The sequence below is a fragment of the Mycteria americana genome, chromosome 12, assembly GCF_035582795.1.
Source record: "Mycteria americana isolate JAX WOST 10 ecotype Jacksonville Zoo and Gardens chromosome 12, USCA_MyAme_1.0, whole genome shotgun sequence".
In the NCBI taxonomy this organism is placed as follows: Eukaryota; Metazoa; Chordata; class Aves; order Ciconiiformes; family Ciconiidae; genus Mycteria; species Mycteria americana.
The window spans coordinates 18,367,276-18,393,034 of record NC_134376.1 but is presented as its reverse complement, the minus strand read 5'-3'; the positions used below and the strand labels follow the sequence as shown (position 1 = coordinate 18,393,034).

The 25,759-nt window shown below is 57.3% G+C and overlaps 2 protein-coding genes across 3 annotated transcripts in view; both read right to left on the bottom strand.

Moving 5' to 3' along the window:
• The window catches only part of SPSB3 (splA/ryanodine receptor domain and SOCS box containing 3), a 119,540-nt gene extending 102,974 nt beyond the window's left edge, over window positions 1–16,566 (bottom strand). The window contains exon 1 of the mRNA XM_075515447.1: window positions 16,558–16,566. The gene's annotated coding sequence lies outside the window, so the exon portion shown is untranslated. The remainder of the gene's footprint in view (window positions 1–16,557) is intronic.
• The window catches only part of LOC142416210 (mitochondrial Rho GTPase 2), a 45,307-nt gene that overhangs the window by 3,476 nt on the left and 16,072 nt on the right, over window positions 1–25,759 (bottom strand). The window contains exons 23-57 of one of the 2 annotated variants that reach the window (XM_075515441.1): window positions 25,541–25,669; window positions 24,851–24,984; window positions 24,733–24,770; window positions 24,115–24,234; window positions 23,508–23,690; window positions 22,534–22,634; window positions 21,495–21,597; window positions 20,902–21,023; window positions 20,367–20,522; window positions 18,259–18,453; window positions 17,806–17,974; window positions 17,352–17,463; window positions 16,581–16,752; window positions 15,710–15,832; window positions 15,327–15,507; window positions 14,740–14,870; window positions 13,557–13,700; window positions 12,266–12,385; window positions 11,662–11,746; window positions 9,633–9,691; window positions 8,400–8,481; window positions 8,232–8,275; window positions 6,858–6,911; window positions 6,375–6,427; window positions 5,713–5,821; window positions 5,165–5,266; window positions 4,579–4,677; window positions 4,015–4,123; window positions 3,617–3,737; window positions 2,667–2,751; window positions 1,352–1,497; window positions 1,163–1,263; window positions 960–1,090; window positions 423–503; window positions 92–214 (exon numbers count right to left, since the gene is read on the bottom strand). In XM_075515441.1, coding sequence (XP_075371556.1) covers window positions 92–214; window positions 423–503; window positions 960–1,090; window positions 1,163–1,263; window positions 1,352–1,497; window positions 2,667–2,751; window positions 3,617–3,737; window positions 4,015–4,123; window positions 4,579–4,677; window positions 5,165–5,266; window positions 5,713–5,821; window positions 6,375–6,427; window positions 6,858–6,911; window positions 8,232–8,275; window positions 8,400–8,481; window positions 9,633–9,691; window positions 11,662–11,746; window positions 12,266–12,385; window positions 13,557–13,700; window positions 14,740–14,870; window positions 15,327–15,507; window positions 15,710–15,832; window positions 16,581–16,752; window positions 17,352–17,463; window positions 17,806–17,974; window positions 18,259–18,453; window positions 20,367–20,522; window positions 20,902–21,023; window positions 21,495–21,597; window positions 22,534–22,634; window positions 23,508–23,690; window positions 24,115–24,234; window positions 24,733–24,770; window positions 24,851–24,984; window positions 25,541–25,669 — 4,017 coding nt within the window. Of the gene's footprint in view, window positions 1–91; window positions 215–422; window positions 504–959; window positions 1,091–1,162; window positions 1,264–1,351; window positions 1,498–2,666; window positions 2,752–3,616; window positions 3,738–4,014; window positions 4,124–4,578; window positions 4,678–5,164; window positions 5,267–5,712; window positions 5,822–6,374; window positions 6,428–6,857; window positions 6,912–8,231; window positions 8,276–8,399; window positions 8,482–9,632; window positions 9,692–10,175; window positions 10,304–11,661; window positions 11,747–12,265; window positions 12,386–13,556; window positions 13,701–14,739; window positions 14,871–15,326; window positions 15,508–15,709; window positions 15,833–16,580; window positions 16,753–17,351; window positions 17,464–17,805; window positions 17,975–18,258; window positions 18,454–20,366; window positions 20,523–20,901; window positions 21,024–21,494; window positions 21,598–22,533; window positions 22,635–23,507; window positions 23,691–24,114; window positions 24,235–24,732; window positions 24,771–24,850; window positions 24,985–25,540; window positions 25,670–25,759 lie in introns of those variants that run through there. The other variant, XM_075515440.1, reaches the window with a different exon arrangement.

Genomic DNA, 25,759 nt, shown 5'->3' with positions numbered 1-25,759 from the left:
AGACAGGGAGAAGTCACAGCGAGGGGTAAGCGACCGACCCCTGGCAGATGTGGGGCTGCCACTGAAGTCCCACAGGGCCCCTGCCAGTTACCTTATAAATACTGGCACAGTAGCTGAAGGATCTGGGGTCGCTCAGGTCATAGATGAAGCAGGCGACATCGCAGGCTGCGTCCGACGGCTTCACGAACTTCGTGTCGGCGCTGACCTCATACAGCTGGGGCAGGAGGCGAAAGGACGCGTGGCACAGCACCGTCTCAGGGGGATCGGCTGGTTCTCACGCCAGCACGTGGACTGTGCCAGCGTGACCACAGCCACAGCCCAGCCCAGGGGTGCCGGGATGGCGCTGCAGCAATATGGGGGGACGCAGCCCAGCCCTGCTGCGAGCCAGACACAGCAGCGATTCCCTCCGCTCCCTGACTTACTATTAGGTACTTCTCCTGGCCGTTGACCTGCACCGTGTTGATCGCATAGAGGGATGGCTCTCCCGGGTTCTCCCTCTGGGCCTGCCACCGATAAGAACACTGTCTCAGACAGCAGGGAGCAAGAGCAGTGCTTGGGGGAGGGAGAGCGTTTCGCACTGCCCGAGCCCCGTGGTGTAACAGCCACTGGAAGGCCAGCCGGCGCCTGCCACGAGACGGGGGCCGTTCGTAACACGCAGGGAAAGCCGGCATCACCTCAGGGAGATACAGCTGCCTGGGAAAGGCACAGCCCCTCCAGATCCTCGGGGCAAGCAGAGGGAGCGGGCCCGCTGCCTTAGGCAAAATTAAGGATGCAAGAGCCACAGCAAGCGGCACCGCTGGCACGGAGCGGGGTGTGAAGCCCTTTGCCGGGACGCTGGGGCCTGGCCGCGGGCAGGGAGGTGCTGTCACGTAACAGCCTCACGGCTCTGCCTCCTGCTCCGCTGGGACGCCCTGCGTGGACGTCACTGTCCACGGCCGGAGAGGAGAGCAGCCACTCACCGCGAGGCTCCTGCCGAGGAAGGCCTGCAGGAAGGCGGACTTGCCTGCGCCCCTGGCTCCCAGCACCTTGCAGAGGAAGACGTTTCTCTGGGTCTGGCCTTTCTCCAGGTCAATCCTCTTCTCCCGGGTCACTGGCAGGAAAGAGGCTTGGTGAGCGAGAGGAGGGACCTGAGCTGTGACAGGAGGGGAGGGCATGGCCGTACCGGTGAGGGCTTGTGTCTGGGAGTCCTGCTCCGAGAGGATGGGGTAGCCCAGGTAGCCCAGGCACTCCAGGCAGTGCCGCACATCCAGGTAAGCCACGAGCCTGGAGAGACAGAGCGCACCGGGAAGCCGACAAGGTCAGCAAGGGCAAAGCTACGTGACCAAAGGTGGGGGAAAGGGACTGAGCTTACGTCCACTGGCAGAGGAATCCATGCAGGGAAAGCAGGCCTTTATCAGTGGTGCATACCGTGTTGTAGAGCTCGGGGCCCCAGGGCACGCAGGGGAAGACGTTGAAGAAGTTCTGCAGCTCTGTGGGGGAGAGGGCTCCGTCCTGGTCCTGCCGAAACAAAGGGGAGTCAGCAGCTGGGGCGGGACACAGCCCAGGCACAAACCAGCAGCTCTCTGCAGCCACACCAAGCACTGTCGGGGTCCAGAGAGGGTCCCTGGCACACAAGCCACTCTGCTTGCTGCTGCAGAACGACACTGGGATGCTTTCAATGGCAGAAATCAATTGCAAGCAAGGCCAGAGCTGCGCGAGCCTGTGCCCCAGGGACTCCCCTCACTGCACAAGAGACAGGCCCATTCTGCTCCATGACTGCAGCCGGAACCAGTGCCAGCCCTGCTACCGGGCAGGACCCATCCACAGCCTGCAGCCCTGAGCTTCCCTGGGGCCAGCCACCCCGCAGCAGCCTGCGTCGGCCCAGCCTGGCCTTCCATGCTGCAGGGTAACCAACCCAAGGTCTGCGTGCGGCCGCCAGGCCACTGTCCACCAGCTAACCACATGCCACGGCAGCGCCTTCAGGCTGGTGTGCCACAGGGCTTGTCAGCGGCCGGGCACGCGGGGACATGCATTGACTCCGTGCTGCAATTCGCCGTGGCCACAGAGCTGCCGTAGCCACAGAGCTGCCGTAGCCACAGAGCTGCCGTAGCCCAGGAGCACACCAACATCCGAATAACTAGTCTGAGCAGGTGCATGCAGATCCAATCCATCCCCTTCTCCCACTCTCCAAAGAGCCACAGTATGGCACAAACCGGTTGCTTCCTCTCCCTCTCTCCGGCCTGGCACCCCCTCCACAGGGCTGGCAGCTGTGCAGATGCCTGTGCTTGGTCCGTGGCTGCAGGCCAGCAGCTGTGTCCGCTTTCCCTGCCACCCTGCATGCTGCAGCCAGGCACCACGAGGGGCTATGGCAGTTTGATGTTAACTCAGCCCCATCCCCTGAAGGCCCAAACTTCACTGGCTGCCCTTTGGTCAAGGGTAGTGACCACAACCCCATGCCCTTGACATGCTGCTGCCATCAGACTACCTACAGCTCGCTGTGACCACCTCCTGCTCCCAAAGCCTCGGCAAGAAGCTGTGAATGGAGCGCTGTGGCAGAGGAAAGCCCTTCACTGGTGCCACGTCTGCTCCCTGGAACAGAGGGGTAGACAGGAGAGCAGCTACGCCCAAACGTGCAGGCCTAGCAGAGAGCATCCCCTCCCCAGGCAGCTCCACCGCGCGCTGCTCACCTTGTCGTGCTTCTCAAACAGCCGCTGCAGGAACTGGTAGCCCAAGTGGTTGAGCTCCGTGGAGCAGCCGGGGGGAAGGCGGAACCTGTCGGAAGAGACCCAAGTGAGCCTCCTCAAGCCCTGAACGAAGGGCAGCACGCGAGCAGGTCTTCAGCCAAGCTAGATCTCACCCAGAGCACACAGCTCCCCGTTCCCTCCCTGCTCAAGGCCAGTGGTTGTCTCCAGGCCTGGCTATTCCTTGACACAGCCCCCTTGTTTTGGGGAGAAGCCCTCGAGGGTGCACAGTGGCCTCTCCTCGGCACATCCGTGCTGCCCAAGCATCCAGGGAGACGACGTAGCCCTTGCTCTGCCTCGTGCCCAGGGCTTCAGTAGGCCACAGCACTACCCCGGGGTGCTTTCCACCAGCACAGGCCCTGTCGCCTCCCCGCGCAGCCTGCTGTCTGGGGAGAGGACGAGGCAGCTCACAAGCCAAACCCTTTCATTACTGCCAGATCAACACCTCCGGGGTGGCAGGGAGCAGAGAAGAGACAGCAGCTGCAGAATCAGCCGGGAGGGCTACGCTGACAGCTCGCTGCTCCTGACAGAGCCATTCTGCCTCAGCTCAGGAAGAGACAGAACAGCCTTCAAAAACCCCTTGGTGATGTCAAGGGAAGTCAGGGACAGGCCTTCATTCCCCCCCTCCTTGCCCGCCTACATCAGAGCCAGCAGCACAGTCAGCAGCTCCAAGGACCATTGTATTCATCGCCAAGCCCATGTGTCAGCTCCTGCCCGCAGGGCAAGGTGAGGAGCATGAACCTGACCATGAGCTAAGGGTTGGGATTCAGCCTCAGCTGAGCAGCGGGGTAGACCCCAGGGTGCAGAAAGGAGCCAGCAAAGGTGCTGGGGAGCCCGAGCTGCACACCACGGGGATGTCACACCCTGCCCGCCCCACTCCACGGCAGGATACGCACTGTGGGTAGAGATAGTCATCCGTCAGCTCCAGCTCGTCGTCGTACCCGAAGCGGCGAAGGATGGTCCAGGTGGTCTCGTGCCGGCCTCTCTGGATGAAGAGTGTGTTGAGGAAGAGGAAGCCTGCAGGAGAGATCAGGTGGCTCAGACACAGCGGGGCCAACTGAGCACTCAGCCTCAGGGATCCACTGCTCAGGACCACGCTTTCCCTGGGAAAACAGGCTGCTTGGACAGAGAGCTCTAGTAGCCACAGCAGGCTCAGGCTTGCTTTGACAAGAGGGACTAATTAAGCTTGGAATGAGAGCCAGGAGGTTCAGCCCGAGGACAGGGCCCCTTACAATGTGCTGAAGTAGATGGGTCCCTCCATCTGGGAAGGGATGTGGAGCCCTTGTGCTGTTACCGTTCAACGTCAGGCCGTTGTCCTGCACCCCGTCTGTGGTGTTCTTCCACACAACCATCTTCACGTCTTCCAGGGCCTGGGGAGCCAGTGGGTTTCCAAAACAGGACTTCTACCTCCCAAGAGAAAGAAGGTCATCGTCAGCAAAGCACACAGACAGCACAACCCTCTGTCTCGCCAGCATCCCTCTCCCTTGGCAAGGAGACGGTGTTTCTAGGAGAGAAAATCCACCCAGCTCAGAGATTACTGCCTTAGACCTTGACCAAACCCCCCCTTCTTCAGCATCCCGATAACGTATGACTCTCAACATCTCCAGAGCCTCCTGCTCTTCCCACTGCAGAGCAAACTCGGCCCCAGCTTAGTGAAGATGGAAGACCTGTGGATCCCCACGTGCTCCGAGAGGCACCCTGCGGTGCTTTAGCTGTGCGACAGCAGAAGTACTGAATGCAAACAGGACGGCTGTGTCAGGAGAGGGGCAGCGTTTCTGCCTTGTACTGGACAGAAAGGGGACCCCAGCGGCTTTCCATAAGGGCCTGGGGAATACCTCAGCTCTGCAGCCAGCCCTACCTGGAAGTAGTTGAGTTCATCATCACTAAGGATCTGGTTGTTATCCTGGTCCGAGAGGTTGAAAATCCGGGTCAGCGCTCGTGCACACGCAGGTTTCAGCTGCAAGGTACCAACCATAATGACAAAAACAGGTCACCACCTTCAGCCTGGCCCCTCCTCCTGCCTCCTGAAACCCCGTGCGCAGAGGGGTTCCCTTCCTGCACTGGCTGGGAACGCGGTCCAGCTAGGCAGGTACCACAGCCACCTTGGAGGTGGGAGTCAGAAGCAGGACAGCCCACGGGGAAGTTCTCTCCTGGACGCTTCCCACCATGGCTGCCACATGGTCTGGAGCACGAGGACTTCTACCCCAACATGCCCCTGGTCCTTGCAGATCTCTGGCCTGGATGTACTCAGCTGGCTGCGCTGAGCGTGGGAGATGGGTATTTTCCCCTCTGTCGGCTCCCCCCAGGGGTACCGCTTTCCCCTTGTTCTGGCTGCCTTGGCCCAAACTTTCCACCCTCCTACCCAGGGACAAAAGTACAGCACCAGACCAGAGCGCTGTGACGGGAAGGAGACTCCTCCAGGGGCTGCGAGCAGTGCTTCCTACCTGCTTCTCCTCTGGGTCATAGAGCGGGGCGGTGGGGTGCAGCACAGCTTTCTGGGCATAGTAGAAGAGCTCAGAGATGTTCTTGAGGTTCTTGGCAGAGCACTGGGGATTCAAAGGAAGAGACAGCCCTGTGAGCGGGGACAGGCGATGGGCTGGTGACAAGGGGCAGAGGGAGGATGACACAAGTTCCCTGAGCCAGACAAGTTGTGCATCAAAGCACAGAGCAACGTCTGTCCACCATTAGGAAAAAAACAAAGGGAAACCTCCTGCTCATGCTCTGGCTTGGCTGCGCCCATTCCACAGCCCCAGAGCCAACAGGGGCTGCCTGCAGCTCCAACACCAGTTGCAGCTAGAGAGTGGGCAGACACTGAAACCCACTCCCTGCAAGGAAGGCAAAGGACAGAAAGCCTCAAGACCCAGATAGGGGTACTTCTGCAGAGCAACATTAGCAGGGCAGATCTCCACAAGCACGAAGGTTCCCTGGCTTATGCCACACGAGTGCTCTTACCCCTCAGGGAGGCTTTACAGAAACCCTCTAGTTCCCTCACCTCCACACAGGTCTCGATCTCCGAGAACTGGTTCATGATGGGCAGGATGACATCCATGGAGCTCCCCACCTGCAGGTCAGACTTGTTTCCCACTAAAATAATGGGGATCCTGGAGAAGAAAGATGGAGCGTCAGAGAGCACGAGCGAGGCCACCCCTCTCTTGGTCTCAGCCCTGCCCCAGCCACGCGTGCTCCCAGGCAGCAAGCTGGGGAGCCTCCCCACCCTCCTCCGCGAGGTCCACTGCAGCTTTCCTGCCTCCCACGGCTAGGAGCATCCATCTGGAGAAACAGACTGCCTGATCCCGCTTATGCTTTCACCCAGCAACAATATGTTCAGGAGCCTTTAATCCAGCACAGCAGCCTTCTGCCTAAGCGATCCACACACAGATTGCGGTTTCTGTGCTCCCTTACTCCCTTGGCAGCCTCCTCTCCCTACCTGGAGAAGAGATCAAAGCGGGGAAGGAACCCTCTCCCATGGCCCTGTGCCTCAGCTAGATCTGCGAGGGAGAAAAGCCCCCACGACCTTCCGCTACAAGTGGTCTGGCCACAAGCCGCAAAGCTGGTTTGATCTGAGCAACCTCTGCACGATGCAAAGGCGGTGGGGACGCCGCAGCCTGCAGAATCCCCCAATTCTGCACCCGTGGACCACGCCACACACGGTACCTGGAGCCCTTTTCAACTCCCCCGTTCACCATGGGGATCCACTTTGTGCGAATCTGAAAGGCGAGCACAGGGAAAGGCCTGTCAGCACGGCCTGGGGAGGGAGAGGCAGCTCCCAGCACAGCTCCCAGCACAGGCGCCGCGGCAGTCAGCAGGGCCCTGCAGCCATCTGCTCCCCGGCATTCCCCCGCACCAGCAGGCAGAGCAGACCCAGGGATGCTGGCTGCCAGCAGAAGGATGCAACAAGCCTGTTGCCCCCCAGCACGTGAGGACCACAGCCAGTGTGGGAGCAAGCTTAGACTGTGCTCAGCCTGCCTCTGCTTGCAGGGGTCTCAAACCCCAAATCCCCGTAGGGCCGGGGGGCGTCACTACCCACCCACGCCAAAAAAACAGGGCAGCTGGGAAGGACCCAGCGCTGGGAACCCCTTCCCCTCTGGCGCTGCTGCCGGAGCAGGGCCGCTCAGGGCTCCTGCGGGGATCTGTTACCTTCTCGATCGTGGCCTCCTTGGTGACATCGTACACCACGCAGACCACGTTGGCCTGCAAGAGAGAAGCGGGCAGAGGGTGGTCGGTGAGGGTCCCTGCGGTGCACCCACCGCAGCGGGGAGGCAGCCTGAGCCCGAGGCACAGCCCTGCCGTAGCCACAAGCCGGCCCTGCGGCCAGGCAGCTCCGGCCCCACACGCTGCAGTCGTGTCACGAAACCTGGCAGCAGCGGTTGAGCATGTGTGAGCGTGCACGCGTACACGCAGCCCTCCGACACAACGGCTTGCCCGCTGTCAACACGAGCTCTACAACGGGCTGCTCGGGGCAAAGACTGGCTCCTCTGCTTCGGGAGCTGCCGCGAGCACATCTGCCTCCATCTGCCTCCATGCCCGACACCCCGGTTCCCTGCTCCCAGACCTCACTGTCCCCCCCACGACGGCTCTGCCTGTGCCCCATGCCGGGCCGGTGGCCGCTGCCCTCCTCCCCTCCCCAGCCCCGTGCAGACAGCGCTGACACCAACGCTTTATTTGAAGCAGACAGGAGGGATCACTGGCCCTTTCAGGAGAGAGTTTAGTGCTAATCCCGAGGACACACAAGGGTTTAGGCAGGATTTCCTGGAGCTATTTTAAGCCTCTGTATACTCTTGCTGTCTGGGTGGAGGGAGCAGGACCCCTGTGCCCACCAGCCCACCTCCTTAGCTGTTAGCCACCGAGGTGGAAAGATTAAATAGCTGTGCTCACGTGAGATGCACAGAGGAGAGACAGTTTTATTATCCATAATCAAGAGGTCCTCCTCTGCGCAAAGCTGAGGTTAATCCCAGGGCAGAGAAGAGCAGCTGGGCCCACCCCAGCCAGCCGGCTGGACTACTCCTCCATGGCTGCTCCGAGGGACACGGGAGCCCTCGTCCCTCCCTGCCCAGCGCTCCCCTGGACTCCAGCTGCCAAACCAACTCCTCTGTGCCACTGCTTCATCAGGCAGCCACGGGGACCTAATGTAGGGAGCAGGGGGGTCTCGCCCAAGCTCAGCAACTGCTTCTCCCCTCTTCTGAGTCTGTCGGGAACACCCTGAGGCTAAGCGTACATCATCTGCTCAGCAGCCTCCTCCACCTCCTGGTGGGCAGCGAGCGGCCCCCCACTGCTCTCCTTCTGGAGGCTCCCCAGAGGGCTAGCACAAGCCGCACACGACAGCTTACAAGACAGAGAAGGATTAAACAAACCTCTAAACAAACCGATAGCATTAATCCACAGATAACCAACTGCCTGTGCATCTCTGGGTGGCTAACAGGGAGAGCGAGCAGCCACGTGTCACTTGCCGGCTGCGGTGCTACGGGCACTGCAGGCTCCTGTCCCGCAACAGCCCTGCCCAGCCCTGCTCACCTTAGCGATCTCCTCCTGCAGCTCATCCTCCGTCTGCTCCGACTCTGGACGGGGAAGAGAGCCATCACCAACCGCCCACGGCAGCGGGGACCCCTTCCCACTCCCCTCAGCCAGGCAGAGAAGGGGAGAAGCGAGGTCAGCAGGCAGTGAGGAGGGACGGGGCCCTACCTGAGTAGTCCACTATGTGCGTGGGGACCTTCTCAGGTGTGACATCAGCCGGGATCGTGATCTCCTCTGCGCGAGGAGGCACCTGCAAAGCCAGCACACTCCGTTCCAGCCAGCTGTGCTGAACACAACTGAGAGGACGGGTGACAAGGGACTTCAGATCCTCACATGGCTGCTGCCCAGCGCCCTCCCTGCCAGGGTGGGATGAGCTCCAGACCACAGATTGCTCTTGGCCCACCGGGCTGCAGCTGCAGCTTTGCTCGCTACAGTTCAGCCCTCGCACAGCCAGCGTCCCCCTGGTGAAACCTCCGACCGCCTCCTGGCCCTGAGCCCTGCCTCGAGACGCAGCTCCTGACGGTGCTGAGTCCTGCCAGGGAAGTCGGCTTTCGGACAAGCCAGTGCTGCTTTTCCCGCTACCGCTCCAGAGATAAGCCCTCAGCACTCCCCCAGCTCTCCGGCCTGACCTCTTGGCAGCTGGGAGAAGCGCTAAGCTGATTGCCGGGGCTTTGCTGCGAGAGCATGGGAAGGTCCGCGGAGCTGGTCCTCCCCCGAGCCCCCGGAGCTGATGCTTCCCAGTGCAAACATTGCAGAGGACACCATCTGCTCGCAGGCAGCGGGAGAAGCCGCCTGACAGCCAGACCGATCCTGTTTCCCCATCCAAACCACGATGGGACAGCGAGCCACCGAGCCAGAGGCTCCGAGGGGTACACGCAGGCAGGCTGGATGCTGCTCCTTGCAGATAGCCCAGATCAAAGCACCAAGCCCTTCTCCAGACAGGCACAGAAGGGCAGGGAACGCGGCTCAGCCCCTTCCAAGGGCTCTGTGCCAGTGCCGCCGCAGCAAGGCCGGAGCTGGGGAGCAAAGGGCCCTGCCACAGAGGGCAAGGCTGGGCCCCCCGGCCTGCTGCGCTGGTGGACACAGAGACCCCCAGCAGCAGCGTGCTGGCCGCAGCAGCACAAGCAGCGCCCTGGGAGGTACCTACACCCTTCCCCAGGGCAGACGGGGCCCCAGGTCAGGGATTAGAGCACAAACTGGAGAGAACACCGCTTCGGCTGGAGCTCCGTGCGGTCCTCACAGGCTTGGGCTCACCCAAACCAGCCCCGTGGCTGTCACCTGCCCCAGGGAGCCGGGGGCACCTCCCAGACACCCGCCTCAGCCCAGCTCCGACAGAGCCGTCCCACCGCCGCCTGGCAGGGCACCCGGCGAGGGGGCCCAGAGGCTCCCCCCCACGCTCACCTCTTCGGGGAACTCCTCGCCCACCAGAGCCATGATCAGAGATGTCTTCCCCACCTGGGCTAGGAAAGAAAGGGAAGACGCTGGCACCGGCCCGGCGGAGCCCGAGCTGGACGCGGGCCGGGGGCAGCGGCCGGCGGCAATCACACCCGCGGGGCCCGGGGCGGCTCGGCCCGCGGGCGAAAGGGCCGCCGGTGCCTCTGCCCTGCGGGGGACCTCGGGGCGGAGGCCGGCGAAGCGGTGCAGCGCTTCAGCCCGCCTCGCCGGCGGCGGGGAGCGCGGCTCGCCCGAGGCTGCTGGAGGGAGCCTACGGGAAGGGCCCCGCCCGCAGGAGCCGCCAGAAACGGGGGCCCGCGGGGCTGGCAACGGCGGCCGGAGGGCACCGCTGCCGGGGCCGTCACGGCGGGGAACCCCGCCAGCTCCCTCCCCCCTCCCCGCGGGCAGGCCCGGCCGCTCCCCCCGGCCTCCCCCGCAGGCGAGGCCCTCCCGGTGCCGGGTGGCACCCCGCGGGCCCCAGGCCGCCCCGAGGGCCCGCCGCCGCCTTACCCTCCCCCAGCAGGAGGATGCGCACGTCCCGCTTCATGGCGGCACCGCCGCCGCTCCCGGGGCCGCCGCCGCCGCCTCCCCCTCCCCCCCCGCTTCCGGCCACACCAGCGAGCGGCGGCGCAGAGCGGCGCGGGCAGAGCGGCGCCCCCTGGCGGGCAGGGGTGGCGGGCGGCACCCCCAGACCTCCTGGCTTCAGCTTTCGATGTTTTATTAACAAAAACAAAGGGCAAAGGGGGCCGTAAAACACCTCCCGCAACCGCCCGGGCCTGGCCTGCGGGCCCGCCGCCGCGTCCGGCCCCAGCAACCGGCGGGCGGAGCAGAGTCTGTGGCTGGGGCCTGGTTGAGGCCTAAGCCGGGGCCTGGCCCAGGGGAGCCGGGGCCTGGCCCAGGGCCCGCGGCCGGCCTTCCTCCCCCGCTGGAGAAGCGCCACTGGTCCAGGGGGCTCCCGGCTCAGCCGCCCGTGAGCTCCCAGACGAGGACAGCGCTGTAGGAGGCTGTGAGGAGGCGACGGCCGGAGGGGGCGAAGCGGCAGAGGTGGACGGCGTCATCATGGCCGGCGTAGTCCTGCGCATCGCTGGCAGGGCAGCACAGCAGCCTCAGGAACCGTTCTGCGGGGAAAGAAGGGAGCTCAGTGCCGGCGGAAGGAGGCCCCGCTGCCATGGGGCTTGTCCCTGCCAGGAACACGGTTCCCAGTCACCCCCCCTGCGGGACCTCTCCCCCCTGCTGAGCTGCGAGTCAATAAGCTGAGTGACAGGGGACAGCTTCTTGCTGAAGCAAGCAGGCAATTAACAGCGAGTAATGGGGAGAGAGCGTGACACAGCAGCTCTTTGCTGCGTGCCAGACCGTCACAGTGCAGTAATGGATGCAGCAGCACGCTTTAGTGCAACTCTGCTGTCTCACCCCCTGCCAACGCGCCTGGCCCTGGGCTCAGCAGATGCCCCGCAGCTCGAGGAAAGGAATGGAGCTCACCCCACTCTTGGGAGCTGTTGTCAGACCAGGATGGATATAAGTACTGCCTCCCCAGGCAGATACAAACAGCCACAGGAGCAAGGTGCCCTTGACTGGAGAAGGGTGCTGATCATCCCCGTGCTGGGGTAAGGTCCCTTCTGCCTCCCAGAGCCACAGAGCTGTTTGCTCGTAAGCGGAGATGAAGACAGCCCGTAACCCTAAGGAGTCATTCGAGTGACAAATCCTGCTCATTGACAAACAGGACTGAGCTCATGCATCTTGTTTCTGACCTATGTGTCCCTCAGAGCTTTCTCCTTGCCTGACGCATACCCTGCCCAGGAGCGGGGCAGCTACCAGGACCATAGCTCCCAGGGTCTGAGGACACAGGCTGGCGTGTGCACGTCTCTCTTGTTTAAAGGAAAAAAGGACACATGGTTCCCCTCAACCGCAGGAAGAACAGGAGATCCCTCCCCACGGAGGATAACACGAGGAGAAGGCAGCCTGGGCAGCAGAGCCCACGGCACTCTCCGGTACTCACCACCGAAGCCGACGGCCATGAAGCGTGCTGCAGGAGACAGGCTGAGTGATGTGGCGAAGTACGGCAAGGAAATCTTCTCAACTACCTGCGCTCCAGCAAGAGAAACACACCAAACACCTCAGAAATGAGCAGGCAAGAGACCAGGGCTGCTGCAGTGACAGTCGTTCGGATAAAGGGCTCCACTCAAAGGGGAGGCTGACAGATTTCCACCTCTCAGAGCCTGGAAACCGGCCAAAGGCAGCAACTTTCCAGAGGAGACTTGACTCAACAATTTAGAGACCGTTAGTGCTCCTGAAAGCAAACGCCTTCCCCTCCTGTCCGATCGAAAGGCAGCAGGGCAGCAGCAGGCACTGGCAGCCTGCCCAGACACAGCCCGAGGCAGGGGCAGGGCCCTGCCACTCACCGGTTACCTGGGCCAGACTCGGAGTTTCTGAGATGAAAAGCTGTCGCCATGAGCAGCTGCTCGCCTGAGCCCACCCCACAGCCTCAGACTTGGCTTTACGCGCAGGGCAGCACTGCCTCCCACCACCGCACCTCGTTCGACATGGCCACGGCCCCGCAGTGGCAGAGGAGCGCCTGTGCCACCCTGGCAAGCCACGAGTACCTGCTTCTTGCGCAGACTGTAAAACAAGGCTTCCTTCTGCATCCCAAAGCCGACGTAGACCAGGGTACCGGGTTCCCAAGGGCAGAACGCAGCCAGGCTGGGCGGGAGGCTGTCGAGACCCTGGCAGGGGAAACCAAAGGCAACAAAACTGGGGCTAGCTTCTCCAGCCTGACCCAACACAGCAGGGGACAAAAGGAGGATATGGAGGGACACCAGCCCTTGGGCTGCAGGTGTCTGAGCAGCAGGAAATTAGTATGATGGAGGCTGTTTCCTCCCTCTTGCATTGCCACCTCAGATGTGCTCACGGCAAAGCAGGAGCAACCACATACTGCCATGGAAACCTGAAGAAAATTGTTTACTGTCATAGGAGCAAGATACATGAGGGTCCAACAGGTTGAATTTCCACTGAGGCATTATTGCTACGTGGGCTTGAAGGTGGGATTGGGTTATGGATCAGTTTAACACAAGAAAATAGGGCTCAGAAGACAGATCTTTAGTAGCGGATGCAAGATCAATCCTTCCCCCGTTCACTGTGGGGAGACCTGTAGTGAGTTTCCTTCATGGAGAGGAAATCCATCGTTTCGGAAACCAACAGGAGAAACATTGACAGAACCCAGCTGCTGTATGGGCCTGGACAGTGCTCGGCCCTGAGGGTGGCAGGCTGAGGCACCACCACTTGCCCCCTGAAAAGACCCAGCTCCCTTCTGCATGCCAATGTCACGTGTACCAGGGACCATCTCCACGTCCTCTCCGATACAGACCCTCCTCCCCTTTCTAGCAGGTGTCCTGCTGCCCAAATCTCACACCTGGGTTGGAGCCAAAAAGTGTTCTGCAAAGCGTCACAGACACACAGGGCTAGAGTACTTGCCTCTATGAACCCATCCCTGGGCTCCTGGCTCTGAATATTCATGCTCTTTGGGAGCGTCAAAGTTAGCAGCATGCTCATAATTAGGTCTCTCTTCTGTGCGCTGTGCTCGCTGCTGCCTGGGCTCTGTTTTGCGTAGCACAGGGGTGTCAGCTCTTTGCAGATGCAGTTTTTGACTCCTCACGCTTACAAAGTCAGTGCTTCCTGGTGGTTAGGCACTGCTACAGTTCCCGCTGCCTTTCAACACGCGAGAAGGTGCATTAACAAGATACTCTACGAGCAGCAGAACTAACGCAGATGACTTTCCTAAGCACACATTCTCTTTGGCCCCGTCCCACTCAGAGCCTTGAGGCATCCCTCCTCCGGCTTGGCTGCTGCCGAGACCCACGCCACGAGCAGGCAGGGGCTGGCAGGTGCCACGCTCACCTCGGGGCCGGCAGGAGCCGGGAAGCTGAGCCAGTCGAGGAGCTCGCATTTATCCTTCAGCCAGTCGGAGGCCCAGATGCTGACCCGCCGGTCCGAGCTGGTGGCTAGCCAGAGCTCACCTCCTTCCACCCCAAAGTCGTGGTACTACAGAAGATAAAAGCAACGCTGTGACTCTGGCAGTACAGGAGCTTTACAGAAAGCTGCCGCTAGAGCTAGCGCGGGGCAGGAGCTCATGGGAACGCAGGCCTTATGCTGTAGGGGATCAACGCCAGGATTAACCTTCATTTGGGCAGTGCTTAAAGTCACTTAGAATGAAATAGAACAAGGAAGCCATGGTATCAGAACTGGTGGCATGCTCCGGGCTGAAAGCCCCAGCAGAAGAGGCTGCTGGAGGAGGGGTGAGCACCTGGCCTGAATGACACAGATCTCTTCCCCGGGACGCCCTCCGGATCTGCACATCTGCTAGGGGAGTACTTGCAGATACCGTGTGTCTCCTGACAACATCAGGAGATCAGATCCTCCTAAAACCGAGGAGGATCTCCTAATTCTAGAATTACCAGGGAACACAGCCTTGCAGTGTGGATGATTCTAAAGCCTGAGAAGTTAGGCAAAATTACTCTCATTTCCACTGCACAAAGGAAGAAGACTCTCCATAAAGAGAAGGACGAAAGCGATGCTAAAACCATCACACTGCTGCACAACTGAGTCTTCCTAGCTCCACAGAGGAACGGTACAAAGAGCCAGCTACACACAGGAGGCCAGGCTGCCAAGGAGCGACGCAGGGAAAGCACACTGAGCCCTTTCTCGGGAGCACAGGGGCTGAACGCTTACAGCCCGGGCTGCTCTCTCAAGGCGTGCTGCTCTCCAAGAGCCTGCAGTGTGGGCACGCATCACATCTGGGTGCAGTGTGTCTACAACAGCCACCAAACGTCCCCCCGCCTGCAGGCACAGCCTCGCTCGGGATTGCACGTGCAACACCTGCGGCTTTAGCCCCCTGAAGACATCCCGAGAAAAACTGAACAGAAGTTACCGGAGGGGACGGGGGCCTGAAGAAGAAAGGCGAGGGACAACAAAGCAAGCTTGCTGACCGACACAGCCACACTGCTGCTGCTTCCCACAGCTGTGCAGCGACTCACAGGGGACTCGCTCCCGCACAGCACCGGGGCAGAGGGTGAGGTCTCACCTGCTTCCTGGTGCACTGGAGAACAGTGATGGGGGAGCCTTTGTGGTCAGCGAGGACACGGATAGTCATTCCGGTGCGAGGGCTGCTGACAGCCACAAGCCCATCCTTGCCCCCCGATAAGATCATTTCTCCTGTGGGCAGAGGATGGAAAAGAATGGGACACTTCTTGTAGGACAAGAAAAAGCCCATAGGAGAAAGGTCCAAGATCGTGGGATACCGGTGTCCCAAAACACCATGAAAGGCTGGGAACATCTAAGCCAAGGGCTGGGTAAGAGGAGATGTCTCAGAGACACGCACTAGAACACCACACTGAAGAAGAGCCACTGCAGATTGTAAGCAAGAGGACACAAAGGAATGCTTCTTATATCCAAACCCACTGCCAATATAGCTCCTGTGTCCCATTTCCCACATGCTCAGCTGGCAGAGCTACCAAAGCTCATTGATATAAATTCTCTGGCTCTCCCTGGCCCCAGGTTTTTGGGCAGGTCGCCAGCATGCAGAGCAGCTGGAGGTCAGGGTAACCCAGGCACAACCAAGCCATGCTCCCCGAGGCAACGTCTCCCCACTGTTATAACAGGCAGCCTCACCGTCTGTGGAGTAGGCGATTGCCGTCAGTGCAACAGCATGGGGGTGCATTTTCAGCTCCATCTCTGTCCTGGAAATGCTGAACACGCGGATGGTGCCATCGCTGTACCCTGCCACTACATGCTGGCTCTCAGCTCCCCACGCAATGACCGGACAAGGCTTCCAGGCCAGGCACTGGCAGCTCTGCAAAGGAACGAGGGCAGAGACCCCCGATGACACAGTGAAGACAGCAGGACTGTGCAATCGAGTGCACTAAAAGCTCCACCTGCAAGTATTTCTCCAGCTTTAGTCTACTCCATGAGGACACAGCAGTCCTTGCCATCCCAAGCAGTGGACTGTGTGCCCTCTACCATGAGGAAGAGATTGACGTACCACAAATGATTACCTGATTGAGCACCTGGAACTGTACCACCAGCTCCATGCTGCCCAGAGACCAAATCCTCACGCTGCCATCTTCCCCGCACGTTGCGCAGTGAGTCTCGTCAGGACTGAAGCACACTTCGGTCACCTGCAGCGAGAATGGAGATGGGGAACAGGGGCCCTACAAATGCTGCAGCCTAGAGGGCATCAGCTCCTCTGCCCCTCTCATCCCCCAGGACCCCTCTTATGGGAGACACCAGATAAGAAGCCCCAGACGGGAAGGAAGGTGTAAGATGTAAAGGGGTGCTTTGGTTTTCTGCTTAAATCTCGGGCTGACAACTAGGCTTGTAATGGAAACCAGTAAACCTAACCCCAAAGCTAGGACCAGGCACTACACAACGGAGGTGTAAGTAAAATACCTTTTCTTCTACCATTTGAAATCTTTTGTCTGCAGCATAAAGATACCCCAAAGCAACAGCAGAATTCAAAACAGTCATTCTTCACTTCTTTTTTTATGTTTTAGGCAAAGAAAACATTATCCAATATGGACGTCCAGCTAGCAAACAGAAGGCAGGCAGAAGCCACAGCACGCAGGATTGAAGCCTTAGTGATTGCAAACTACGTTCTTCCGCGCCAGCAGAAAGGCCCACAGCTGCTCCCAGGCTGCAGCTGTTAAACACCTAGGGCTAGAGCAGATGAGCTCAGACTTCTTGATGTTGGACTCCTCAGTGTGCACATTTCTCTCGACTCCTCCGTGTTGTCCTGTCAGCACTAGCGAGCCCTGCAGCTCCCTGACCTCTCCCACGGCCAACCAGGGAACGCTTCCCAGGGCACAGACAGCACACGCAGCACTCGCTGCTCTGCAGGAAAAACCACCCCAGCCCAGCCCCTCTAACCTTGTTCTTGTGGCCGCTGATTAGTCGGATGCTTGTGCTCTCTGTCCAGTTGACGTACCACAGGGTTCCTGCCGTGGTGCCCACAATTCCCATTTCTAGAGAGTCATCAAAGGCTGCACTGACTATTGTCCCGTCGAGGGTAATCTCATGTTCTAGCAGGACCGAGCTAGACCTGGAGGAAAGGAGGATGCGAGAAGGACTGTCTCAACTGTTGGAACAGCCACTCCGTCTCTCAACTGTTGGAAAAGCCACTCTGTCTCCTTTAAATGCAATTTTCCAATGAGCCCAGTCATGTATTTGCAGCTAAATGGTTCAATGAGGGGCTCCTGTACATTGAACAGTGACTACCGTTGCATTTGCACTGCAACCATCTTTTATAAGAAACAAAGAAAATAGGGGATGCAACAAGCGCGAGAGAAGAAACAAAGGCAATGTATTTCACTAATTCTCTTAAAGAAGTTCCTACGGATCACCAACACAAACTTCAGGCATGATAAACTGCACCCACTTCCAGTATTAAGAGGGTTCAGCTACCTGTGGCAAAAATTCAGTAAAAAGATCTAGACAGAAAGAATCAGTAGTCACGGGATAGAGAGGAAAAGCTAAGGATGAAGAGCAACAGGAGCAGCGTGGTTGCAGGCAGAGCCGATGTCTGTCTGTGAAAAGCCACCTCTCAGGCCTTGGGAGCTGCCAGACGAGGGGAAGAGCATCTCAAGAGCATGGCGAGACGGGCGCGAGCACAGCGGGGATGCTGGGGCCACAGCCTCCTACCTGGCATCAGGACCTTTCAGCCTCAGCTCCTGCACGGCGGCCACTGCCCACAGGCGGATGCGTTTCGCGTTGCTGCCGCTCACCAGCCTGTTGTGCCGACACACCAGCACACCTGGGAGGCCACAGGGGAACGAAGGGCAGCCGTGAATATCCACCGCTCTCAGCCATCACCCAAGGTGTGCTCCTGACAGCCAGGCCACCGATTCATTCGGGCATGGCAGCGGGGGTCTTCTACAGCCCAATACCCAGCGTTTTTACAGACTAGAGGTGAACCCTCTAGGAAACCCAGGTCACAGATCCATTGCCACCCCACACATCTTGTATCCGATACAGCAAACTGGTTTTCTGAGCACAGCTGAAATCAGAAGCCTGCAAGCTCATTGCTCTTCTTTCCTAACGAGTTCCCATAGAATTCGTTACAGCCCTGACAGACGCCTAGGGCATCTGCACCCACCGATCTCGCCCTCGTCGGCCTCCCATGTCATGAAGCAGCAATTAGTCTCGGTGTCCCACACGCAGATCTGGCCTGAGTTGGTCCCACTATAAAGAAGAGCGTCGGCACCGTAACAGAGAGAGGTCAGCTCCACCGGCCCTAACACGTCTGGGGCAGGGGCCCGATGAACCTGCCAGAGCACATAAAACAGAAACGTCAAAGAGGATATGGTGCTTACCTTCATTAAAAACAAAACAAAACAAAAAACCTCTCACCCTACCCTCAATTCATGCAGTTAATGCCTCAAGTACAACTGAAAGCCACTCACGGCCCACCAACATCATCTCACTAAGAGAAATCATCAGCTCTCCCAGATTTGTGGGGGCAGAGCCTCCATCACACTCACCAGGGGCTTGGAAAAGAAGTCAGAGATGCTGAACAGAAATTTTAAAAGAAGGTAAAACTGAGGTTTACCTTGAGGTTGACATCAGCTCCTTGCTGCTCCAACAGCCAAAACATCACGGCTCCCTTCCCCACGCAGGCCAGTTCTCTGTGAGAAAGAGGACTAAAAGCCACATCGTGGACTGGCTCCGAGATACAAGTCGACAACATGAGTTCATAAGTGTAGGTATTCCACAAAGCAATGGTTTGATCGCTGTAGTCCCCTAGGTAGAACATGAAAGACAGTAGGAGGAAAGTCTGCAGCCTCAGTGTTTCTTCAGGATGCTCACAAGCATACACACTGCACACATGCATCAACGGTGTCACTCCCTTGTCCAGTTATGCAGAGGCAACTGCTGCAAACACCGTCCCAGGCATGGACGCAGCTCCTTGCGTGCGCAGCAAAAGCTGCACGACACGATGGGTCCTCATCCGAGTTGAGGACAGATAGAACTGGCCCAACGCTTCATGCTGGAGGTTGTAGCAAACCTGGCCCTGCAGTAGGGTCTGCAGCCAGCATTTGAACCGGCCGACGGCTGGCATGGTAGGGATTTCAGCAGGCAGAGCAGGTTTTCTGCTGTTTCTACTTCCTTAGGAGCTACTGCACACCTCAACGTATCACAGAATCACAGAATCGTATAGGTTGGAAAAGACCTTTAAGATCATTGAGTCCAACCGTAAACCTAACACTACCAAGACCACCACCAAACCATGTCCCTAAGCACCTCATCCAAACGTCTTTTAAATACCTCCAGGGATGGCGACTCAACCACTTCCCTGGGCAGCCTGTTCCAAGGCTTGATAACCCTTTCAGTGAAGTAAAATTTCCTAATATCCAGTCTAAACCTCCCCTGGTGCAACTTGAGGCCATTTCCTCTCGTCCTATGGCTTCTTACCTGGGAGAAGAGACCGACCCCCACCTCGCTACAACCTCCTTTCAGGCAGTTGTAGAGAGCGATAAGGTCTCCCCTCAGCCTCCTTTTCTCCAGGCTAAATAATCCCAGCTCCCTCAGCTGCTCCTCATAAGACTTCTGCTCTAGACCCTTCACCAGCTTCGTTGCCCTTCTCTGGACACGCTCCAGCACCTGCTCCGCACAAGCCCTCCAGTGATACTGTGCACCCAGGGCTAACAACAGTCTTGAAATAAGAAAGGGATATCACCACTGCTGAGGTCGAAGCTGAGGTGGGAGCCGATCTTAATGGAAGCCACCGTATCTGGCAGCAGAAGGCACTGGCCTTGGTGATGGCAAACATCGCCAGCTCCCAGACAGCTCTGGAGGACGGTGCTCTCCTGCTGCCTTTCCCAGGCTCCATAAACTCAGTGGAGACTTTCGCTTTTCTCTTCTCTGCAGCCCAGACCGGAGCTGGAGGAGGAGGGCTCCTCTCCCACGCTGCTCCGCGGAGAGCACAAAGCTCTCTTCCTCTCCAGCAAAGCTTGCTTTTTTCCAAGGGCAGACTCACCCTCCCAGAGAGAGAGTAGTGCCTGCTGCACAGGTCCTCTCTCATGCAAAACAAAAACTTACTAATTGCATATTTGTCCTTTAAATGTCCCCTGCCTAAACAAAACAGACAGCTTGAGTGTCCATCTTGCGCTGGCATCGCTGCCTGGCAGGAGGTGCACAGTTTGAAGCCTGGCTACTTCTATGCAATTCCACCTAAGCAGCAATAAGAATTCCAGAAGGCGGCTTTTCCCTTTGGATACTATATATAGTAACTGCAAACTATTTACATGGGCTTAACAAGCACTAGTGAGCCAGGAGAAGAACGCTGTAACTTCAAGAAAAATGAGCCAGCTGGGGCAATGAGAAAGAGCTGAAGGGGAGCTGGAGGGAGCCCAGCGTTCATGCCTGCGGCTGAGATGCACAGGGTGCGTGCTTCCCCTCAAAATGCTGCCAACAGCGCCCTGGAAGCACGCTCAGCTGCAAAGAGTACCTCTGCAGGTGGTCACTGCCAGGAGGACCCGAGATCGCTTGCAGTTTTACACGCTGCATTATCCATTGTCCTGCGGCTACCAAGCAACAGCTTCATAGCCACGAGCCTGGTATGCATCTTGCAGGTATTACACATCTTCCTCCCATGAGCTGTCTGCTCTAGGGTGTACTCCTGCACCCACACCTGGTGTTACAGGTATACTCACCTAGGGTAACAAGGAACCTGTCATCCCGAGAGAATGCCATGGCTTGTACTTGCGTCTCGTGATGGAAGAGACTTGCTGTGCAAACCCCATCCTGGACGTTCCAGATGCAGATCTGACAGTGGGAGTCTCCATTCCTCTTTCCCGAGGCAGAGGCAAGAACCTAACAGAACAGTATGTTGTCACTGAGATCTTGGTAAATAATTAGAGAACACTTCATTAGTTAGTTAATCTTAGCAACTGTTAAGTCTCAAATTAAAGTGATGTGGTTGGCAAATGAAAAATTCTGTGAGAACAACCATCAGCTGATGGCAGGAGGAGTGGTAGCATCACCCAGAGGAAGGGAGCAGCCTTTACTGCCACACTGAGCCAGCACAATGGATAGCTAGGCTCCAAAAACATGTATTTTATTTCCATAACCCCAGGTCTCCATGCAGCAGGCAGAAGAAGGAACAGATAAATGGGATTTTAGTCTGCGACATTCCTTTAGCCCAAAGCGACACAGGCAAAACCCAGCCCGGGGCAGCAGAAGCCTTTCCCACCTGGGCATCATGGCTGACGGCGAGCGTAGAGATCTCCTCTGCATGGCCAAGCCAGTGATTCTGTGATCCTGAGTGCAGGTCTTCAACCACAATGACGCAGCCACAGGTGTAGGCGAAGAAGCCTAGCAGAGGAGGAGGAGGAGATGGGATGTTTTCATGTAAAGCTTTCACATACAGCACCCACTAAAACCTACATCGCAATTCAGGAAACTTCTTTTTTTCAGTAATACATAAAAGCTGACTCTTTACACAGCCTGTCAGCATCCTTCCCATCAGGTTGAGAGTGGAGTAAGGACAAATCTCACTTCCCCTAACCTGAGCAAAGCAAAGCTGTTGGGCATCACTCCAGCCTGGAGAAAGGAGGCGAGATGGCCTTTGTGAGAGTCTTCCCTTCTGCTCTATCCACTCAACCACTGAAGCCTGAGCCTGCCCATATCGACTAATGTTTGCCAATAGCAAAGAAGAAGGGTTACTGGATTTTACCAACGCAAAGAACCCCTGTGCTAAAGCAAAGTTCCGAAGCCAACAGCTAGAAGATCGTAACTTGGCTCAGTAGACACGCCTCCCGCCCCTCCGGAGCCTTCCTGGCATACCTGTGTCCGGGTTCCACACCATATTCCCTCTGCCGTTCCCGTTGTAGCCGATCACTGCTTTCAGCTTCAAGACCTCGCTGCCAGCTGGAGGAGATAAGAAACTCTACAAGAAAAATAGATACTGGCTTAAAATAAGCTCTAGAAGGATGGCCCAGTCAGGTACATTCAACACCCACGTAAGAAAAAGCGTGTGTACAAGCACACACACGTCCTCACACACACGACACGCAAATTTATGCTAATACTCACACAATTCGAGTTCAACAACATATCAACGGATGAATACCAAAGTGCACACTTATACAGACAAAGGAGAAACCGCACCAGCAAAACGAGGCGCAGATGCTTTCAGATGGGGCACAAAACAGGCTGGCAGCAACTGCCCAGCCGATGAGCAGCTGCTAATCCTGCTGGGAAAGAGTTCAGTGGGTTTTGCTGACTTGGGGATGTAGATGTTTCAATAGGAAGACAGTGGGGGGAAAAAATGCTACCAGGTGGAGGGGCAGAGGAGAGAATTGAGGGTGCAAGCTGAATGTAACTTTTCTCCCAGCACTGCAGACAGCAGAGCTTAGGAAAAGGTTAAGTTTCTGTTTTATTATTGCTCTGTTTGTTAACAGAGCGAGAGCTGTGCCTTGACTATCTTCACTACACTCGATGGATTGCCTTCCCCAGCCTGCTCTGCCAACACATCTGCTCGCAAATATGGGTGCGTGATGAATCACTCCATTGCTCACTCGTCTTTCACTTTCAATAGCACATGCCATTTCCATTCTTTTGAATAAAAATGTATGCAGATTTGCTGAACAGAAAAAGAGTTGGTCACAACTCACTTTTTACTAGTCTGGAAAGAGCTGCATGTAGAGGAGAAAGGGGAACTAATGTTAGGAGTTTCTAATTAAACATCAGGCCCAGGGGTATATTTCACAAATTGCTTTCAAACAGAGAACAAAATGGAAACAATTTGGAAAATCCACCTACCCCAGCCCCAAAATGCCTGTTCATCACCTGCCCAGGTAACCAGCCCTGGCACAACTCTCACCTGGGGGAGCACCGATGCCTTAAAGCGAGCAGTGAAATGCCGGTAGGAATCTGGGCGGACAGAGCACTGGGACTTGAGAATTTTGGTCTCCTTTCTGGGTTCTGCCACACAAAGAAGAAAACAGTACCTATGGGATGCTGCTCCTGGGAACGGTTCGGGAGCAGCAGTTAGGCTGTGGCTTGCTGTCCGTTCAGATGCTGTGTATGTGCATGCGTACACACACACACGTATGAGGCAAAAAAAAAAAAAAAAATCAGACTGCAGCGTCACATGCACTCCTACATGACCGGCCGTAGGAAAAGCACCAGCTTTCCAGGAGCAAAGGAGGAACATCCACCTCCCCCCATCATCCCGCTCAGCCACACCACACTGCAAACAGCCTAAGGGCATCCACGCTGCGCGCCCTGGGCATCGCTGCGAAAGCATAAGCCACACAGCTGGAAAGAGGTCTTTAAACGAGAGCGGCGGAGGCACAGTTTTATGTTGAAGCTTTCCAACAAGTCCTGCCTGGGGCTGAGCGCTGGCAGCTGCCTGCTTCTGGCAGCTCGCCACGAACTGCTGCAGCTTTGAGGCTGTGCATCTATTAATAGAGACATTGGGAGCTTTAATTTCAGCTGGCTTTAATAGAACGTGCCACTTAGAGACGATACTGGCTCCAAGCTGAAGAGGGGCTTCTGGTGTGCCTAGAAGCAGCAGCAGGGAAAGAGCCAGAAAAACAAGCAGTGCTGGGGACCAGCGTGAGCTTCCCTCAATACTGACTTGCCTTGGTAAATCACACCCAAGGGAAGAGCCCTGAGGAACACATCGCTGCCCTTCGTCTCACAACTCAGAGCATGTGTCCAGGTCTATCTGTACCATACTAATAACGATCTTTCTTCATTTTTCAGGGATAGACCAAGCTGCCATGCAGGCCTGCACACATCGTGCCCGTAAGTAGCCAAGCTCTGTACAAGATGGGAATACCCCTGATTTACCGTTTGCTGATTCTCCAGGAGACCTCGAGCTCTCCTGCCTCACTTTGGGCCTCACAACAAGAAGCTCCTCGTTTCTGACCGACTCCACCGCAAGGACCGAGGCATCTTTGTCTCCGTTCGCCACCATCCCGCTGCTGCCTGGCAGACCTGCTTCCTCCTCTTTGTCCGACTCGGAGAAAATACCTGAAGAGAAAAATTAGTGGAAGGACAGAGCCATCCGTGTCGTTCAGGACTGCTTCATGTGTGACCGACCCTTTGATTCTGGCAGTGTCATTCTCCTGCTCTGTGTAACAGCCCATCTGTTAGGGTGGAGGGCAAAGCAGACACTTCCTCCTGGGTATGTCCAACAAGGTATTTACCATAGCCCTCGGAGAAGCTGTGCCAGCAGCTTAGTCTACAGAGGAGAGCAGAGGATAAAGCGGTGCTGAACCCCAACACCTCTGGCTGGCTTTGTCCAAGTTAGGGGAAGGAAAGTGCAGACTGGTCTGTCGGTCTGCAGGAAGGGGATCACGGGCAGGGATGGCTCCAGGGATGCTGCTGAACAAGGCAAGGAGTTTTCCCTAAAATAAGATTAATTTTCCCCTTTCCTGCAGGCAGTTCTTCTTACTTTGACATCCCGCTTGGTGGACAGAGCTGACATCCAAACATGGTGGTGAGGACAACAATGGAAGAGGAACTGTCTGCCGAGGTGTCTCAGAGGCATCCTTTAGCTTCTCAGAGGTCCTTTCTGTGAAAAAAGAGGGTTTATGTAACTTCCTTCATCCCTTAGATCCTCTCGTCCTCCCAAGTTGATTGATGGTGATACCTCCAAGCTCATTTCTCCAGTGTCCTCCTACACAGGCGAAGCCACTTCTCCTCTGTCCTTCAAGAAAGGGAGGGACAGACAGGGCAGAGAAGAGGGACAGACATAGAAAGGGACAGCGAGGGCAGAGAAAAAGAAGACAGAAGAGACAGAGGCAGGGAAAGACAGAAGGCAAAAGCTGAAAGACCTACCAAGAAACCCAGAGCGGCTCTGCTCCCAAAATCCCCTCCTTGGCAGACTCCCACTGAGAGGTGCTAGTTAAGACTGTCCCTTGGGGTTAGTTAGCTGGTTAGCCCCCTGCTATCTGACCCACTGAGGGAAGGAACCAAAAACCCCCAACCCCTACCCTCTGCCATGAAGAGCAGCTGTGGAAGAGCTGCCAACCTGCTGGCCAGCACAATTCACGGGAGGAGGCAAACTCACCTGCTCCCGGCAGCAGAGCGGACTCGGAGGAACAAGCCCTGGAAAGGTAAGGAGACCGGCGTTACACCGAGAGGGGATGGGAAGCAGGGGAAGGCACTGCTCAGCACCGTGCGCTTACCTGGCTGGGGGTGACCCCTCCACAGGCACAGCCAGGAAATCCCAGAGGAAGATGGCATCTCCAACGCTGATGACGTGCCGTTGGTCTGGGGTGAAGGCCACCTGGCGCACTGGCTCCGAGTGGCCGATGTACACCTGGGAGAGAGCACACCTTGAACTTCTCCGTCACCACGCCCGTCCTGTCAGGATGGTGGTTACGGCAGTCCCTGCCCTGCATAGCCAGCGTCTACGCTCCTCAGCGGAAGGTCCCCTCAGAGGCCAGCACCACACCCTGCAGTGCTCAGACCTAGGGTTGATCAACCTGGGGTTGACCTTCAACACGCTGATCTGGAGAAACAAGCAGAAGCTGAAAACCCCCAAGGTCTTATCCTAGCTCTCGATACCTCTGAAACCCCAGGTGAGCCACTTTCTTCTCTGGCTGGCTCTGTCCCTAGCACAGAGGTAACACCTACCTCTGTCCTTCGCAGAGGGTCTCACTGGCTGCGGCGTCTTTGGCAGCCCCAGCCCGTGCTCAGTGCAGGGCGTTATTACAACGTGGGAATAGGGCTGCGTTTCTCAGCTGCTGGGCAAACTGGGACTAGGGACACCGGGCCAAGTCACACAGAGGGCGTTTCCTGCTCTCTTCTGCAGGGGTTCAGAAATGCTTGATCAGGGCAACGCCAACCCCCTTCCCTCCCTCTGTGGGCAGTACCTGGAAGTTGATATCGAAGCGCATCTGATAGTCCCACACTTTGATAACTTTGTCGCCAGCAGTGAGCAGGTACCTGCCATCCTTGCTCAGCGCCAAGGAAGAACAGGACAGCTTGTGCACGGGAGACACCTGAGGACAAGAAACCGCACCAGCAGCGTTAACTGAGCTAGTTCCTGTCCTTACTTATGCTTCAGCAAGATGACAGGAGTGCGACAGCAC